General features: G+C 47.6%; 3 protein-coding genes across 3 annotated transcripts; 1 reads left to right on the top strand and 2 right to left on the bottom strand.

The window, feature by feature from the left end:
* Positions 1-1138: 1138 nt before the first annotated feature.
* On the bottom strand, positions 1139-2785 carry POX_c03911 (uncharacterized protein; the record flags this gene model as incomplete). Its single annotated transcript, XM_050112797.1, has 1 exon — positions 1139-2785. The coding sequence occupies one exon, from the start codon at positions 2783-2785 to the stop codon at positions 1139-1141; it is 1647 nt and encodes a 548-aa protein (XP_049970353.1).
* A 454-nt stretch (positions 2786-3239) lies between these two features.
* POX_c03912 (GTPase Obg) lies at positions 3240-4940 on the bottom strand (the record flags this gene model as incomplete). Its single annotated transcript, XM_050112798.1, has 1 exon — positions 3240-4940. The coding sequence occupies one exon, from the start codon at positions 4938-4940 to the stop codon at positions 3240-3242; it is 1701 nt and encodes a 566-aa protein (XP_049970354.1).
* Positions 4941-9905: 4965 nt separating this feature from the next.
* Positions 9906-10099, top strand: POX_c03913 (uncharacterized protein; the record flags this gene model as incomplete). The annotated part of the gene is made up of 2 exons (XM_050112799.1): positions 9906-9940; positions 10012-10099. The coding sequence occupies 2 exons, from the start codon at positions 9906-9908 to the stop codon at positions 10097-10099; spliced, it is 123 nt and encodes a 40-aa protein (XP_049970355.1).
* Positions 10100-16445: the final 6346 nt, after the last annotated feature.

A 16445-nucleotide genomic window follows, 5' to 3' on the forward strand; every position in this document is an offset into this window, starting at 1 on the left:
ACTCTGAATGCATTGTATAGAAAGAAATTCCGTCTGGCTACTGCCTTGTCTTCTTATGCATAGTCCCTTGGTCGTTCTTAACACTTACCTTACTTCGGCTTAAAGCCTGGTCCTTCTGAGGGCAGGTTTTTCATCTAGATATTCTCTAACACCATGTACCTCGTCTCCTCAACTTGCAGGCCTACACTAGAAAGTTTTAAACAAAGCTCAGCTTCTCAGTCTTTCTTGGGCTGCGTGGAATAGGGTTGGGCCCATGACGGGTCCTCATTGGAGCCTCCTTTCCGTCAAATGTGTCTCGCATTCTTTCTGAGGGTGTCGTTCAACCCACCTCAGCCTGAAGACAGAATTTCACGGCAAGCGCTTCTCACACATCAATTCCGTGAAATTTTTTCCCTCGGGCTATTGGGGCTCTCTGGGCACCGGCAAGACCTCGATGATGATTGATTTGTGTTCAAACTTTGTTCTTATGCTGCGTGTGGAGAGATTCAGATAGAGGGTTCTATGTGTAGAGGTTCCAAGTAAATATTGTATGTTTTCAGTGTGGATCAAGCTCATAGAGGGCTGCAGGCTGCCTGCCTGAGCGCCCGTTGCGAAGAGCGGAAGAGAGGCTTTTGATGCGGACATTGTACCCACGCTATTGAGTGACCTTAGCAACCCTTGTAGCGATGTTTTGCTCTGTGGCAGACTATACATAGCAAAGCCTGGCTGCAATCGAGCCAAAAATTCTCCAAAAGGCTTTCTCTGGAGCCTATATCATCTTGACTTTCGCCTTTGCGGTTCCTCTGTCGAGAATTGGATATCCGGGCACAAAGACTCAAGCAGGACATTTGCAGACTTGTGGGGATCGCTTCTGCTTTGCTCCGCGCCGAATCTCATGAACAAGGAGAGAGGAGTTGCAGCTTCGTTGGCATTAAGCTGCTGCTCCATAACTTCAGCCTGTCAAACAATACCTGGGCCGCGGAGTGTCGTGCAAACAATTCTAGATAAGTCCGGTAAGGCATTTAGCGAACAAGGACGCGTATGCCGGACGGTGCTGGCCCGGCTTACAATCGTGTGAAAGCAGTAAAACCAGAACAGCCCCTGCATCACCGGCACAACTCCATGACAATCTTCAAGGAGGCCGAATTTTTAATTTCCCTTAGTCCCACCAAAAGCTGACACTAACACCAGCCTTCAGGCCTCGAACATAGTGCCACCATCCAGCGGGAATGTACAAGCATTCGCCCTCTTTGAGCACGGTTTCAACGTACTCTGCGCTCATGAATCCGGGCCACATTTCTTCCCATTGGTCTTCTTCAGCAGGGGAAAGCTCAATGGCAGCCAGATCAACCTTAGAAGTATTGGACATGTCGATGAGTCTCTTCGTTGGCTCCCCGTCAGGATGAATTTGATTCCCCTTTTCATCCTTTGAAACAACCCACTCTTGACCCCGAGGGTGAATTTGGGATGCTGGAGTGTGTGGTGAATAAAGACGGATGTACTTGGCACCCACCACTTGGGCAAGAATGTTATGGTATGGGTCATGGTGAAGGGGCGATATGGTCCATGAAGGCCCCATCCAGGTGTTAATGATGGGATCCTTCGGAAATCTCGGGGCGGAGCCAACATCAGAAGCATCATCCTCTGTATCGGTTCTGTTAGATGCCTGAGATTGCTCGCCTTTCCGGATTGCCTCTCCCAGATCCCCCGCGGAGGAGAGCACGCCCGGTTCACGCTGTCTTTGCTTCGCCAGGTACAGAGGTGTGCCAGGCTCCGGACCTGGTGGATCAATGTAGCACCAATCCGGAATGCCAATGTCTTTACGTAGTGCAGGAATCTGAGACAGAAGATCATGCTGGGCTAAGTAGCCGATTTCATCTTCAGTGTGGCCTTCCTCGTCTTCAGTGTCCAGTTGGGGACACTTCCGTCCCTGACTTGGACCGTAGCCCATTTCTCCTCGAAAGACAAATTTGTCGAGGAAGTTTCCAAATTCCATGATTTTCTGGCCCCAGCCCTCATCGGTATAAGACCTGCCCACTTCAACAGGGACAAGTCTACGACCGTTGAAAGTACGGTCCATCCAGTACTGCAAGGAGCTCCATGGCCGCGAGGACAGAGCAGGCCAATGGCCTATGGACTCTGTGATGACCAGTGGGGTGCGGACTTCATGGATGTGTTCAATCATGTCATCAAAATCCGGTGCGGACACGCGTCGGATTGGGAATTTCAAGCGTGAGAACGGAGCAGACTCGGTTGGGAAGTTTTTTAAAGAAGTCTTACGGCGCTTCGTTGGAGGCGGCGGTCGTTCTTCGCCATCATCAGGTGGAGAGCTGTCATCGTGCACAGCCGCTTGTAGGGTTGAGAACAAGTCCTCGACTAGCTCTTCACGCAATGGCGCCCCAGTCATGAGCAAAGCGTGATCCAGTACGTGTGTGACGTCTCGAAGCCATGGAGCGTCGTGAGGAATCTTCACCTCCTTGACTTCACTCTGGAGGTCTTGAATGAGTCTCGGTACATCAACTGGATCTGTCTCTTTGGAATTGGATTGAGACCCCAGCAGCCCACATTCACGTGCTATAATCAAACATGCTTTCACAATCGATGCATCTGTGTAGAGACGACGCCAGCTGTCGTGCACATCTTTGAATGGGAAAACATGAAGCTCTCTATTCGCAACCTTCAACACTTCCTCGTTATTTCGAAACAGGGAGTGCCGTACGTCGTCGGGGCACTCCAAAATCGGGTCTTCAGTGGCAGGCCTTTTGATGGCAGAGAACGCAAGGCTCAGAACTGAAGGGATACTCATGGTAAGTGTCGTTGCAAGACAGTCGCCATGTTTGATTAAGACGAATGTATGACGCGGAAAAATGATTTTGCGGGGAACTTCACTGCTCTTACCTTCCATATTTTATTTGGATATGTCACTCCTGTCCAGTGCGTTGCGAGCGTAGTCTTTCAGCCACACATTTGACCGATCCTTCGCCTGACGTCAAAAATAATTGAAGGTATAAAGCTTCTATGAGAATTTCGAGCAGATTTAGTAACCTTCCATGTTTCTTCACTGCCTAGGTAAGTGGCCAGGCACGGTCAGGCTGTATTATGAATTCATTCAAGTTCCGTCACAACAATATCAGCCGAATCAGATTTAGAGAATTCATGACATAATTCACGGGGATATTAGGTCTAATATACATATAGTACCGCTAAAGTGGCCGTAGTGTACAATCATTCATAGGTGTCAAATAGTGACAAATCGGCCCTTATGCCAGATATTGCATCACCAGCTTCGGAATTCGAGAGACTCCTTGGCCATTGATGGCACTAACCGGTACAGCGGTCAGCTTCTCTTTCCAGCCATTTTCAATACCAGACGGATGGTCCACTGCGCCTTGCTCCACATCAGTTAGATATTTCTGCAGGGCATGGTATCTTTCCTGTGTACTTTCGATATCAGCCTTGGTGGCGACAACGAACCACGGTTTCGTATAGAGGGGTGGCATGGTAAGTGGAGGTAGAGTGCCTGAGGATTGGTAGTTGAGAGCCTGTCCGGATCCCTGGTCATCAAAGGATCCCAGTTCAAACTTTCGCTTGCGCGGCCGATCGAGCTCAGGAAGCCCCGGATGAGATGGGTCCCAATCAACGACACCAGACTCATCTTCCGCAGCAGGCTCAGGGCCAAGACTCCTCAGGCGCTCATACTCTGCAAGCTCATGCCAGAGCTTCTGTAGTTCCTCAACGGGATCACCATTGCTGAGATCGAGCACAAACGCCAGGATACCAGCCCGGTCGATATGACGGAGGAACCCAAGTCCAAGTCCCCGGTCAAGATGAGCACCCTCTACCAGGCCAGGGATATCAGCGATAGTGAAATGGGTTCGGCGAGCTGTCTTATGTGAGTCAACCAGGGGACGACCCTTGTTGTCATCAATGATCACAGTTCCAATGTGAGGAGAGAGTGTGGTAAACTCCCAGTTGCCAATACGGGTACGACTGTTGGTCAAAGAACGTAGCAGGGTGCTTTTCCCAGCGTTAGGTTTGCCGACCAATCCGACATCCGCGAGCAACTTCAGTTCGAAGTCGAGTTCAAGCTTTGTGCCACCCTCGCCGCGTGAAGCAAATTTGGGTCGACCCATCGAGCGGGTGACGAAGTGAGGATTGCCTAACCCACCAGCACCACCTGCGGCTAGTAGTATGGGCTTATCCATGGGTTGGTCAAGATCAAGATAGATGGGCGCTTTTGGTTCCATAGCGGCGATAGCTTGTCTTCGTGGCTTGAGTCGCGGGAACTTGACCGTCAAGAAATCGGCCGGGTTGGCACCTGGATGAAGCATCCAGCGGTCATATCGAATAGGTGTAAACTCGACTTCATCTTCATCAACTGGGGCAGCTTTGGCTTTCCGCACGCGAGCGATTTCTTCTGCGACTGGATCGTGGCGATCAACTTCGCGGACAACTGTCCCAACAGGCACCTGGAGAAGTACGTCGTCACCTCTCTTTCCTCCCTTACTTTTGCCCTGTCCATTCTTTCCTCGGCCAGCCTTGATGATTCCCCTTCGTGCGAGCTTGTGCAGGCTGGTCAACCCCTCGACAGCTTGTATGTAGATGCCACCTCCGCTACCACCATCACCGCCATTTGGAGGTCCTTCCTCAATGTATTTCTCTCGCAGATATGAGACGCATCCGTTGCCACCGGCGCCGGCATACGCTGTAACGTGGCATTTGTCTTGAAAGATAAATCGCGAGTAGTCTTCCGGTTCTGGGTTTAGATGCGATAGATCGGCTGGTTGATCAGCCGAAGCTGCGTCGTCTTTGGATCGTGTGCGCTCGGTGGTTGTGCTTTGCCATCTCCGACATCCCAGTACCATGCGTGTTTGGAGGAAGCTTCTCGCATAGCAGTTCCTTGAGGGGACAGTGAGCCCCGATCGAAGGAGCGGACTGAGACCAGCTCTGGGGCCTGCCATAATGGTCCACAGTCAAGACTCAAACAAGCGTCATTCTTCGCTCTGTGCACACACCAGAATCAACAATTCATTAATCGCAAAACACACGCGATTAGGTTTCTGTAAATGTCGTGCGCGAAGACTCGGGATTTAGTGCAAAGAAATAAAAGCTGCTTGCATCAGTGACCACGATCTTTTGGGAATCGACAAGAGTGAACCACGGACCATGAATTTGGTCCCTTATCGATAAGATGGTCATCACATGACAGTTTCAAGCCGAGAGCGCGACAAATCGCACGTCATCGACTAACCTCCATTGATGCGCACCTTGGTCGGATTCCGTATAAGCAAGATGATCTGAGGATTGTCAACAGTTGTTTCATCAAATGTTTACCAAAAAATTACCATGGGCGATAATTAATTACAAGTGAAGCCAAGTTAATGTCCGAAAAATCCTAGCTCATTCCAAATCTCGGTAACAAGATTCTTCGCCTTGCAATGTCTTATGAGAGCACTTTCATGAATGGCTCAAATTACTTTCCCAATCCTCAAGACAAGTCGAGAAGGCGATATTTTAGTTGTTCCAATATGTATAAGACACCAATAGTGGCAATAAGAGGCTAAATAACCGCAGTTCCCACATAACGGGGAGTTGTTGACTGAATACGGGCGTTACATACTTTCTACATTTTCGTATAAAATTATCTATTCTTATCATGGGCGTCTGGCTACCATTCAGAGACTATCTAGATCACTCTAAAAGTGAGTAATTAAGTGGCTCATAAAGCTGTTCGACAGAATCAGTACTGACTTAGTGACATGCAGCTCCTCAAGCTCCTCCTCATTTGTGAAAATCCTCGGGTGGTCTCTCACGACGGTCTCGAAACCATTCCAAAACTTCACGACAGTAGGTAGTGTCAGTGGAGGGTTAGTCCATTAGATATGGTCTTCCACTCTCGGTCTTTGAGGTGAACCATCTCCAGGATCTTCGTGACCGGAGAAACTCCAATCCTCCTCAGCTCTCAGCATTCGACTAACTAGAGTACCATTGGGTATATCCGGGCGCACTTATCAGAGCAAAGTAAGCTTACCACCTTGCGTCCGGGTTTTATTTGGGATACTAAATCTTAGTGCGACATTTGACCGACGCAAACTGAAAAGGCGCATTTCTTTTTACGTTACAGAAAAAAGCAGAGAGATCAGCAGTAATTCGATAAGACGAGCCAAAAAAAAAAAAAGATGGGGGTCTTGCCAAAGACCTCTCGGTATTCCTGACTCCTGCGCGCTCAGTCCTAACCTTATCACGGCCCGAGTCGAGTCAATATACCAATCTTGATTTCTTGATTCACAGCTCAATATTAACGATATGTGAGACGCTTGCATCCCTTATTAGGGTTCTATTGATACTGGACGGGCAATATGTATTGACAATTTCACATACTTTTTGCAGAGGAATACAACGGTGTTCAAGTTCCCCCCCCACTGTCATATCAAGGTGAGTGTTTCATTCTTTCTACGTTACCCTATGGGCTACTTAAGTATCCATGGGGGGGGGGGGGGGGGGGGGGGGGGGTTGAGACAAGTTGGAATCTGATTTGCGACGCTCATTTTGAACTCGTTGTGTGTCATTCTTCCCTTGAAACAATGCGAAAACATGTTTGGTCTTCGCGTGCGAGCTGAAACACCCACAGCGGTGGCCAGGCACAGCAACAATGAGATTATTCCTTTCATGCTCACTGTACTTAGCGATTGCGCTGTCATCGTGCAGAAATACTTACCACGGAATGCAAGGTACCAAGCCACCGGACCCTCTTTTCAGCTCAATCAGTAAATTAGTGGGCAGGGTTGAACGTGCTCGCCTCTGTGTCTGCTAGATGTGGCACTGGAGTAATGCCATGGTCCGAAAGAGAGTATCAGATTAACTATTTCCATCTACGCAGAAGACGGAAGTGGACAAGGCATTCGGTGATATGAATCAGTGTCAATGGGAGGCACTAAAGACCGGTTCCCGCCATGACATTAACAAAAGGTGGGGTGGATACGTCTCGGCAACTGTCACATTCGGTTGTCCTCGAGAGAAATCGTTTGCGAATAGCAATGTCCATATGCTGAGACCCTCCATGGCCTAGTGTGGGGAAGTGGATTGAAGGGCTTCTCCACCCCATGAGGTGATTGAAGACTTGCAGCCCGGACACCGCTGAGCTTTGACGGCCGCGTGGTAAATTAGTTCACCTGGTCTTGCGCCATCATCGTGCTGCGTGGTACTTTTGTTGATGAACTAAATATACCGAAGGACGGGCTCGTGTGCTAATGCACCCACGATTCTATGATATCCATTCCAACACAAAGGTGACAGCGCTAAGTGTGACTGCGGCGGTATCACGAGGTCGAGCAAGATTCTTGACATATCGATGAGCCCCCATAGCGATATGTAGGGGAAAATGTGATACATCGTTAATTGATCTTCACGCCTCACGACCCACCAGAGACCTGGCCAGGGTGACCGTTCGCGCGCTCGGGCGGGAAGCTCGGGAAGAGTGGTGTTACCCTGGTGTTTCGGGTTTCCAAAGTACGAGGCTATCAAAAGGACCTGTCCATTTGTACATGGCCAGAAAGTACAAGATTTGTCAAAGCCGGATCCCGCCCGGCTTACATCCGTTGACGCAAAGTCGATTCTTTGTTTGCATGACGAATGGGAGTAAACTGTCATGCTGAATGTGAGATCCTGGATATATCAAATTACTTGCAGCAATAAGACACCATGTCTGCTATTGGCGTGACATTTCACATACCAATAGGGCGGCTTACTTCTGTGATACCCGTATGTTTCAGCTGAAAGCTGACTAGAAATCTGTTTCACCATCAATGGCCCTTGAATAATGAAGTCATGCTGATCGGGTTGTCTACATTTAGATACCCGGGCTGACAAAACCAGAGGAGGTAAGCGATGCCATAGTGAGACCGCGCCAACCGTCAGAAATAACTTAGTGATGAACTGAGTGCACGGGTTTGGTGCAGATGTCCATTAGATAATCCCGTTCGAGCCTGGTTCAATATATAGTACTAGAGATGGTGCGTCGATCATGTTTTTGACCGAAGTACTCCTTTACTGCACGATAAACACAGGAATCTTGGAAGGGGAGTTTTTTTTTTTTTGCGATATCCAAAAGGGTAAAAATCCTAGAAACTAGACCTTTCTCTCAATCCAAGGAGGCATGGAGAAAGAAATCAAACGACTGCTCACATGATCGAGTGGAGATTCAATAGCGTGAAATCTTCGCAGGGGCTTCGAATGTCTCGGCTCGTCGCCTTTGTTCCAAGCCACTCATCGAGCGCCCTTGAGAGAAGGGGCGATTGATTTTCTTTGTTTTAAAATTCACCCGTCACCGCGGCACTGGATCCTGCGTTCCGATGGGGCTGCATCGCCCCGGGCGCGGATGTTAGGAAGACTTCCTGTTGGTCGGGGAAGAACATGGAGGAACCGCACCCTCGGGTGAAACGACGGCAGGAGATGGATAAGTTTTCAGTCAGAGTGTTAGATTCGAGGCGAAGGTGGATATGAATACCGTTACAATTACCTTGCAATTTTCTTGTCCGGTATGTAATTACCTTCGTTTCTCGCACCGTATGTACGCACATACATACACATTGTGTACATTTATCTTGATTCCTCAGCAAGCAGAATAAAGGAGGACAAGCCTCAATTGAGCTCATAAAGAAAGATTTCATGTTGTAAAAAGACAGGAATGGACTGCAAATTTCCGAAGTTCCCCTGGTTGCTAGTTAAATTGACTTCTGGTCCATTGGTATAAATCGAGTTATAGACCATCATTAACACACAAGAGAGCAGGGGATTTACACATTATAACTGGAGCGCGGATAGCAACCCTTATTTCCGTACCAGGTGTACTCGTATTGTGGAACCAGGTACGCGCCACTTAGCATTCAGTGTGCCCATAAGTGGATATTAAAGTACGCGCAATTCACCTTTGGGTGGCCAAGAGCTGAACTTTAAGGCCAAGGAAAGTCGTCATTGGATTCAACAAGTCGAAATCAGGTACAAGGCCATCATTGATCCATCATGAGCTCTTGTTGATCCTACTGCGAATTTCTCACCCGGTGACTCGTTGACCCTTGTTCACAAGTAGCTCCATTATCATAGAGACACCAAAACCCATCAAATCATAGATAGTATTACATACATCCTTACATCACTGTCGTGGATACTGTGAATGTAATCTACGTCGCCTTGACCATTTACACCTTGCGTGTCTGCCCTGAGTAGGGTTTATTGCAGCTCATGAGTCCAAGATCCCATCTAGTCGTTATCCAGCGACCACACGATCAGAAATTTAATCTTAGCCTCGCTTGATGTTGAAATAGGATGATGGATTTTGGTGTGCTGATATATCGTGCCATTCCATCCATTTCCCATCTCTCTGTTGCCAATATGAATGGTCAGCTTTGCGCGACCAAAGTGAGTACTGTAATATGGAAGCTTGGATGTATTATTTGTTGTATGTAATTTGTACTGTACTTTACATTGAAGCTCCAGATCCGATCATGTACGTACTTTCATCGATACAATAATGTATCTGAAAAATAAATCTTACATCCGTAGATCTTGCTCTACTGGGCTCGGCTCAAAAACGAGGAGACCTGTCATTGCGCTAAAAAGGACTTGAGGTCCACTGACGTAAACGGTTCAACAAAGCTAAGGTAGATGTGCTTCGGGTTAGAGTGACAGGCTTCCCAGCTACTGGGACAGCCCTAGCCCCAGCCTTCTTTGTGTCGTGGACGGGTGAGGCACGAATTCAATTCAAAGAGGAAAAGAGTCTCACGGTTCACTCGTTCCTGTTTCAGGGTTCAATGAGATTGGTCTTGACACTTGTGGTGGAGCTGTTTCCTTGACGCGGAGTTTTTACTGAAATCCATGTGCGTCTCAACAGATCGTGACCTAGCATTGAACTGAGTTGCGTGTTTAATATGTCTCCCAATACGAAGATGCCCAAATCATCAGAGTCAGATAATAAGGTTGAGTGATCTTGATCCGATCGGAGGGCCTAGTGACTTCCACTTACATTGTCTATAGAAGTCTCCGCAGTCAGCTGCTTTGGCATCAAGATCATACTACCTGGCAGCGCATCAGTGGAGATGACGGTGTCTTCCCCGCCCTTTGACTGTGGCAAATAGGCGTCGAGTTGATTTAATATTCCATTTTTCAGCTCACCAGGATCCTAAGGAATGCTCACGGTGATATCTTCTTTATGTGTCTCGACCCGTCTTCAAAAGATCGGCAAGTTGAAAGGATTTATTGCCTAGAATCATGAGCTAAGCCTATATCGATAAGGTGTGTGCAGGGTAAAAAATTAATCCGAGATGTTCTCCATATGCGTGCTTTGATGGAGTGTTGTCCCAGATCGCCAATACATGCATCTCCCGCGATCGTGTTCCCAACAAAGCACCTTCGATTAGCTTCGCCCCGCGATCGGGGCCCAGGCTGCAATGGAGGAGTGGATAGATCAGACAATCTACATACCTGATGTTTTCAAAAGTCTCGTCATGATCGGGAGCCTAGGCTCATGAGTAAAGGTCACAAAAAATATGGATTAGATCTCTTCGAACGACGGGTCGGTACTTCAAACCTTGCCGGGGGCTGTACTTTGTTTACCGTCTTGGCTACACCTCCATGATGGGTGTGGTAACCAAGACCTCGGTTTTTGTCAGCCACATACTGCGACCAAGGTACGGTGACCCCTTTGCTGGGAACGGTTATGTCATCTACCTAGATGAAATTAATCACTGAATCAGTGCCTGCAGTAGGGGTCAATTTGTTCAATTCGTATCGGAAATGCTCCCCATCGGGCCGACTGTCAAAATCCGACAATGTGGTCCAACACCTGCGTATGCTCGATGGCGATCAAGTTCAGGACTTTTAGAAAAGAGTGAGGTATGTTTAAATGTGTGTAATGGATGTTCGTACTAACTACAGAAGCGGATAAGATGGCAACACTGACATATCAATATCTTCGACGTACTCATCGTGAGATATTGCAATGAGGAGGGGTTACATGAATTTTTAGCAATGGATGTTGACTTGCCAAATAGAAAATGTCACCAAACTACTACGATTCGCAATAAAAGCTTCCGAACTCTGACACGGCTATGATGGCTATATGTCTACGTATACTTCTACGAATCTGAGAAACATCGATACCTATAGTCCTAGGCATAGAGAGAAATTCAAGGGGAGAGAACCGATGGAAGATGGCTCACAGGCACCTAGGTCCCAGATCGAGACCACACCACTGAGAGTTCAATATGCAACAACATGTCTGGATCTACTGGCAGCGAGGGCACTCTATCCCTTGAATTAGTTAAATCAGGGCTTATCGTCTCTCGTATCGAAGCGCGCTGGAAATTATTCAGAAAGTGAGGCAGAATCAGTGAGCATATTTGATTGACGCGCTTCTTTCCCGTTGACATGAACCAAAGATCAAAATAATAATACTCACATCCAGCCAGCTCCTGGTCTTAAAAGATGTGGTAAGATAAGCCGTCAAATATCTTTCCAGCCCTCAGGGCGTCAGCGGCGTGAATGGCCCTGAGATCAGGGCTTTTGTTGACACCACGATGAAAGGTCTGCATTAGAGCTCTAGGGGTAAATAGAGGACGCATGTTCGCCAGCTGTTGCTACATACTTGAGGCCTGGTGAGAAATACGATGTGGAGATGAGGAAATTCCATGGAGGGTCAGATGATCGGCTGTCGTGCGTGATGCGTGTAGTGCCCGCGCTTTTGCTCGTATGTCTATTGACTGGGGGATGGTTGTTATGCTCACCGTCTTTTACATCTTTCCTAGGCGACCAATACTACTCGTATGTTAACAAAGGCTGTGCTCATGTCAAGCTAGCCTGATTGCAAATCCGAGGGCACCTGGCCTTATGACGAGCGCATGTAAGTGCCTATCAACGTTGGCGGTGTAGGCGCTACCCGACGTGGAGTATTAGCGCTGTAGGTAGTTCACGTACATATGTACATGATACGGTGCCTTCTTGAATCCTGCTGACATGGAAGCCCGGCCGATCTATCCACAGCCCACTTCGAACAGAAGGCCACGTTCTTTAATCGGAGCATCATATGATCGAAAATCATACCTATCGGTGTAACTAATTTTTTTTCTAAAGAAAAAATTGCATTTTCTGGACGTAGTAGACCTCCAAGACAGCTCATAATGCCAGGGAGTATCAGCGGAGCCTCGCAACAAACATTCAAATAGACCTGTACCAGTCCATGCCATCTATGTACCTGGACAGAACCCCACAGCCCGCCTCACAGTGTAGTGACGACTGGCGAGTGATGAGTGATGACGGTTTCCCGGTCAAGTGATCCTGAAGCAATAACTCGGGCAACGCCTTTGCTTATACCTCTGAGCATTTAAATAGCTTCATCTCTCATTATGTGCTAGAGCCTCCCACTCCCGTCGGGCCTGCTTCCCAGGCTGCGAACAAACACAAAAGATATATGATAGAGGACATATTAAGACTGTATTTGTTCATTTGGAATACAAATCCAAGTGCATGATCGTGGTCCAATGAGAAAACTTTATATTATTTATTCCCCTACCCGCCGAGGAAAATAAAGACCATTTTCATCGCAGCCGCCCGTTGGGCCAGGTCACGTCTTTGTTCTGCTTGAATCCGAAGCCCAAAGCCTATGAACCCCATGAGATGTTTTCCCTTGACCCGAGATTCAAGTTTCCGATCAGTCCGAATGGCCTGAAAATTAAATCATGTAATTTAGTCTTGGGGTGATCGAGACAAGCTTCAAATCATCGAGTGACTAGTAAAGTGGACATCATTTATTTAGTAGGGATGCGAAGCCTATACTGCCTTCGCTGTCACCGCTATTTGAGACCACGATGACAGTGCTTGAATGAAGGCTTTATTTCCTTTGGCCGTTGCCATCATGTGAGTCATTCCTCTTGTCTCTGACTTCATGCCTTGACACGAATACCCCTGTCACGAATGTTCCTTGCACTCGTCCATGCTTGAAATGGAACCGTAGGTCCCGAAAGGCGGGGCATTACTGGCAGAGGTCATACACTTTCTTCTTTTTATGCCTCCTCTCGTAAGGTAATCAGGTAACAATGCGAAGCTCCCGACAGATGCCTACTAACAATTACCAGATTAATGCCATAAGAGATTAATCAATGGTACCTTGAAGCTGAGCGAAGCGACAGTCCCCACATGTTCCGTACTGATATCATGCTCGGTCGCTCAAACATGGGGACGAGTATGAGTCAACACCGTGTTGCAGTCTCTAGTAATTAGTGTCCCCATGGGCGAAAAATATTTGTTGGTGCCCCGTCAACCGTCAGAATGGCATCAAAGATTTGAGAGGTTGTCTAAGCTCTTGCGCGCAACCTGGCTCTGACATCGGTTGCATCTTGTACTACTCTTCTGGCATTCAGATATAGTGGCTCGTCTTTCCCGTGTAACACTTTGTATCACTTTGCACACCTTCCCTAATCTCTGTAGTAGGTCCGGGATGGGGTGTGGCACGTCCTAAGCAGCCACATGCTGCAAAGGGCAGGTATCTAACATGATCCTCAACAACATTCCCCTCTATGATGACATTGATCTTCCGAACACCTCTTCCACTCGTACTGAATGATGGTCTCACCGGCTTTTTCCAAGCCCCCATTCCTTCTCTATCTCCCCCGTCCGCATTTTACAATAGACTGCTGTGGGCCGTGGGGGCCGCTCCTTCGGTATTAGCTTGAATACACCTGTACTGTAAGTTTCTCTGTATCAACAAACATACATACATGCGGCACGAAGGTACAAACGCTGTGGAGGTATTTCTCACTACTATGTAATCATTGGCATTATTCCAGCCCCTTGGGCCAGTAGTCCTTTGAGTCCTTTCCGTCGGGTCGGCACTACAATCCTCCTTTACCGACTTTTGAATCTCTTCCTATCCAGATTAGGCCTTTCTCTTGTGAATTTTCAAAGAATCTGCCCGCGATTGACCCAGCCCCCGCTGCACTATCGTAAGTGGTGGTGGGTTTGTGTCAGATCCAGGTCCCAAGGGGACTGGGATACGTTCACGCGTCCGCCCCAGAGCTCGACATGCTGCCGTTTTTTAGTCCTGTCCAGCGGCGTTGGCAATAATTTGTCTGACGCAGATGCCAGATCGAGCTCGCCTCTGCACCTGAATCATTGGTGCATTCCCGTTATCCCGATCTTGACATCCCGAAAGAATAACGACTGGCTTCTAGAAGTTTTCTATGTGATTTTTGGCGGCATTCTCCTCCTAAACTCAGGCCATATGGATAACGGTCTTTGTTGGATTGAAGTCCATTTGCAAAAGTCCATTACTTGAGCGTCATAACAATTTCCATGCTTTTTTTTCCATCTTTTTCTTTACATGTGTTTACCAGATTTGGTGTATTTTCCTGGAGGGGCAGGAAATTCAAAACAAGGAACTCTGTTTCGATTGTGATCGACTAGCTCACTCCAAAGTATGAAGCGTGTCTCAATTTCTCAAAGTTTGTTGACTGTGGAGCCGGAACAGTCGGTGACTGCATTGACAAGCGCAGCTTCATCCTGGAAACATCGAGAAGACACATGGTTTCAGAAATTAAATGGTTCTTGTGGAGCCCAAAATTAGAGTGGACTACTCCAATTAACGCAGACCTGGTGACCGGCCCACTTTTTCGTCTTATTATTGAGCGCTTGTTGTGTACAACGAGTATGTGCATACCGCCTATCACTTTCTCTGTCACTCGCAAGGTTGCTGACTGATTAAACATGTCTGTCCGGAGTCACTTGACTGTCGAACCTCCTCGAGTGCATACTGCAAGGCCACTCAGAGGTTGCCAGATCGTTGATACCTATGACCTGCTGTGCCCCGCACGGTTGCGTCGGGGAAAAGTCGATTTTCCAGACTGTATTCAATGTATTGTACATATTGTTTCCATCATTCCATGGCTGGACAAGAAAATAGGACAGTCCTGGACTCCCGACTGCCAGCCTAAGAACATGGAAATGAAGCACATTATTATTCGCTGGGGCGGGATAGATGTATTGCATGTATCGAGAATGAGCCCATTGACCAAACAAAATGTTTCCTCACACGCCCACTCGTCGTGCAGTTCGACCAGCCAGTCTCTATGTGAAACCTCAATGCTCGGTATCTGACTTACAAGCTACTTTTCCCGGCAATGTTCTGTAGTAATCAACTGGGAGTTTCCATGCAAGCCTCGTATTTCCCACCTAGCATTCGGAATCATAAGCCACGAACCGACCCAAAGAGTTGGAAAAGCGTGGGAAACCCATAAGTTTTAGCCTATAGGAGGGACCAATAATTCCCAGCTTTCTGGTAAGAAGTGTGCGTCAACGGCTTTGAGGGCTAGATAAGCATATGAGACCCGAACCCCCTTCAGCCAGCAAAGGCACGCCGTTCTCAAGAAGGTACTTTGAGACCTGGTGACGATGATGCAGAGAGGCTGTCAACCAATCTTTGTGCTATCCATGCATTTTATAAATTTGGCACATAGAGTGATCAATTCCCCATGGGGTCTTTCGGTGGGACCGGGAAATGCGCTGACCTTGTGGCGGACTGCTGAGTGTTAGTTCCGGACGATGGGAGCGAGACCGCAAAAGTCCGACCCGCGCAGATCTCGTTTTATTTATGCTTCGAGCTCAAGATCTAGGAAAAATAGAAAGCTTGGACGGGAAACCCCTGATGGTATACTATGCTCGGAGAGTCGGTGATGGACAGGGCAATCAAATGAGGTTCCAGCCGATCAGACTGGATTTTGCCGTTAGCCTTTGGATCTTTCATACCCGGGTCGTCAATCTCAAAACATCATCATTTCATTGATCACTGACATCTGAGTGCTCCCGAAGCCCGGGGAACGGAGTTGTGGAGATTCTTAACCAGGCCAGCTTAGTCTTTTATTGGTTACGAAACAGGGGGGATAGCTTCCATTCAGTTGCTGGTATTCGATCAAATTCAACGCCACGAAGGGAAATACCCATCTTATGGAGAAGACATACACTTTTGTACAGTATGTATGTGTGTATCTCTGTATATGCATACATACGTCACGAGATATAGTAGTACGAGTCTAGCCGGATTTAGGTGTGTAGGACATACTCTACCTTTTACTTTATCTCCGTTGTTGCCATATTCTCCCCTGTTAATGCTCGCCGTACTCTATGACTATAAGCATGGAGATGAACGGGAATATACCTTCCTGTGTATGACTCAATATCGCTACATGGGTCCTATAATACCGCACTTGGCTCGGTCCAGATTTTTTGTAGCATAATCACTGCATCATTGATCGATATGTTGAAGATGGCTGTCCATCCAGCAGTATATATAATCAACTCGATGGCTACGTGTAGTATTGTCACCTACCAGTGAGGTGCACAAGAGATAGGTAAGCTGTGACCTTCTGAAACTTGGAGAAGACTCTAATTTCCCGAAAGCAGGTCTAAAAGATATTCCTTCT

This window comes from Penicillium oxalicum, chromosome III (assembly GCF_001723175.1).
Source record: "Penicillium oxalicum strain HP7-1 chromosome III, whole genome shotgun sequence".
Taxonomy (NCBI): domain Eukaryota; kingdom Fungi; phylum Ascomycota; class Eurotiomycetes; order Eurotiales; family Aspergillaceae; genus Penicillium; species Penicillium oxalicum.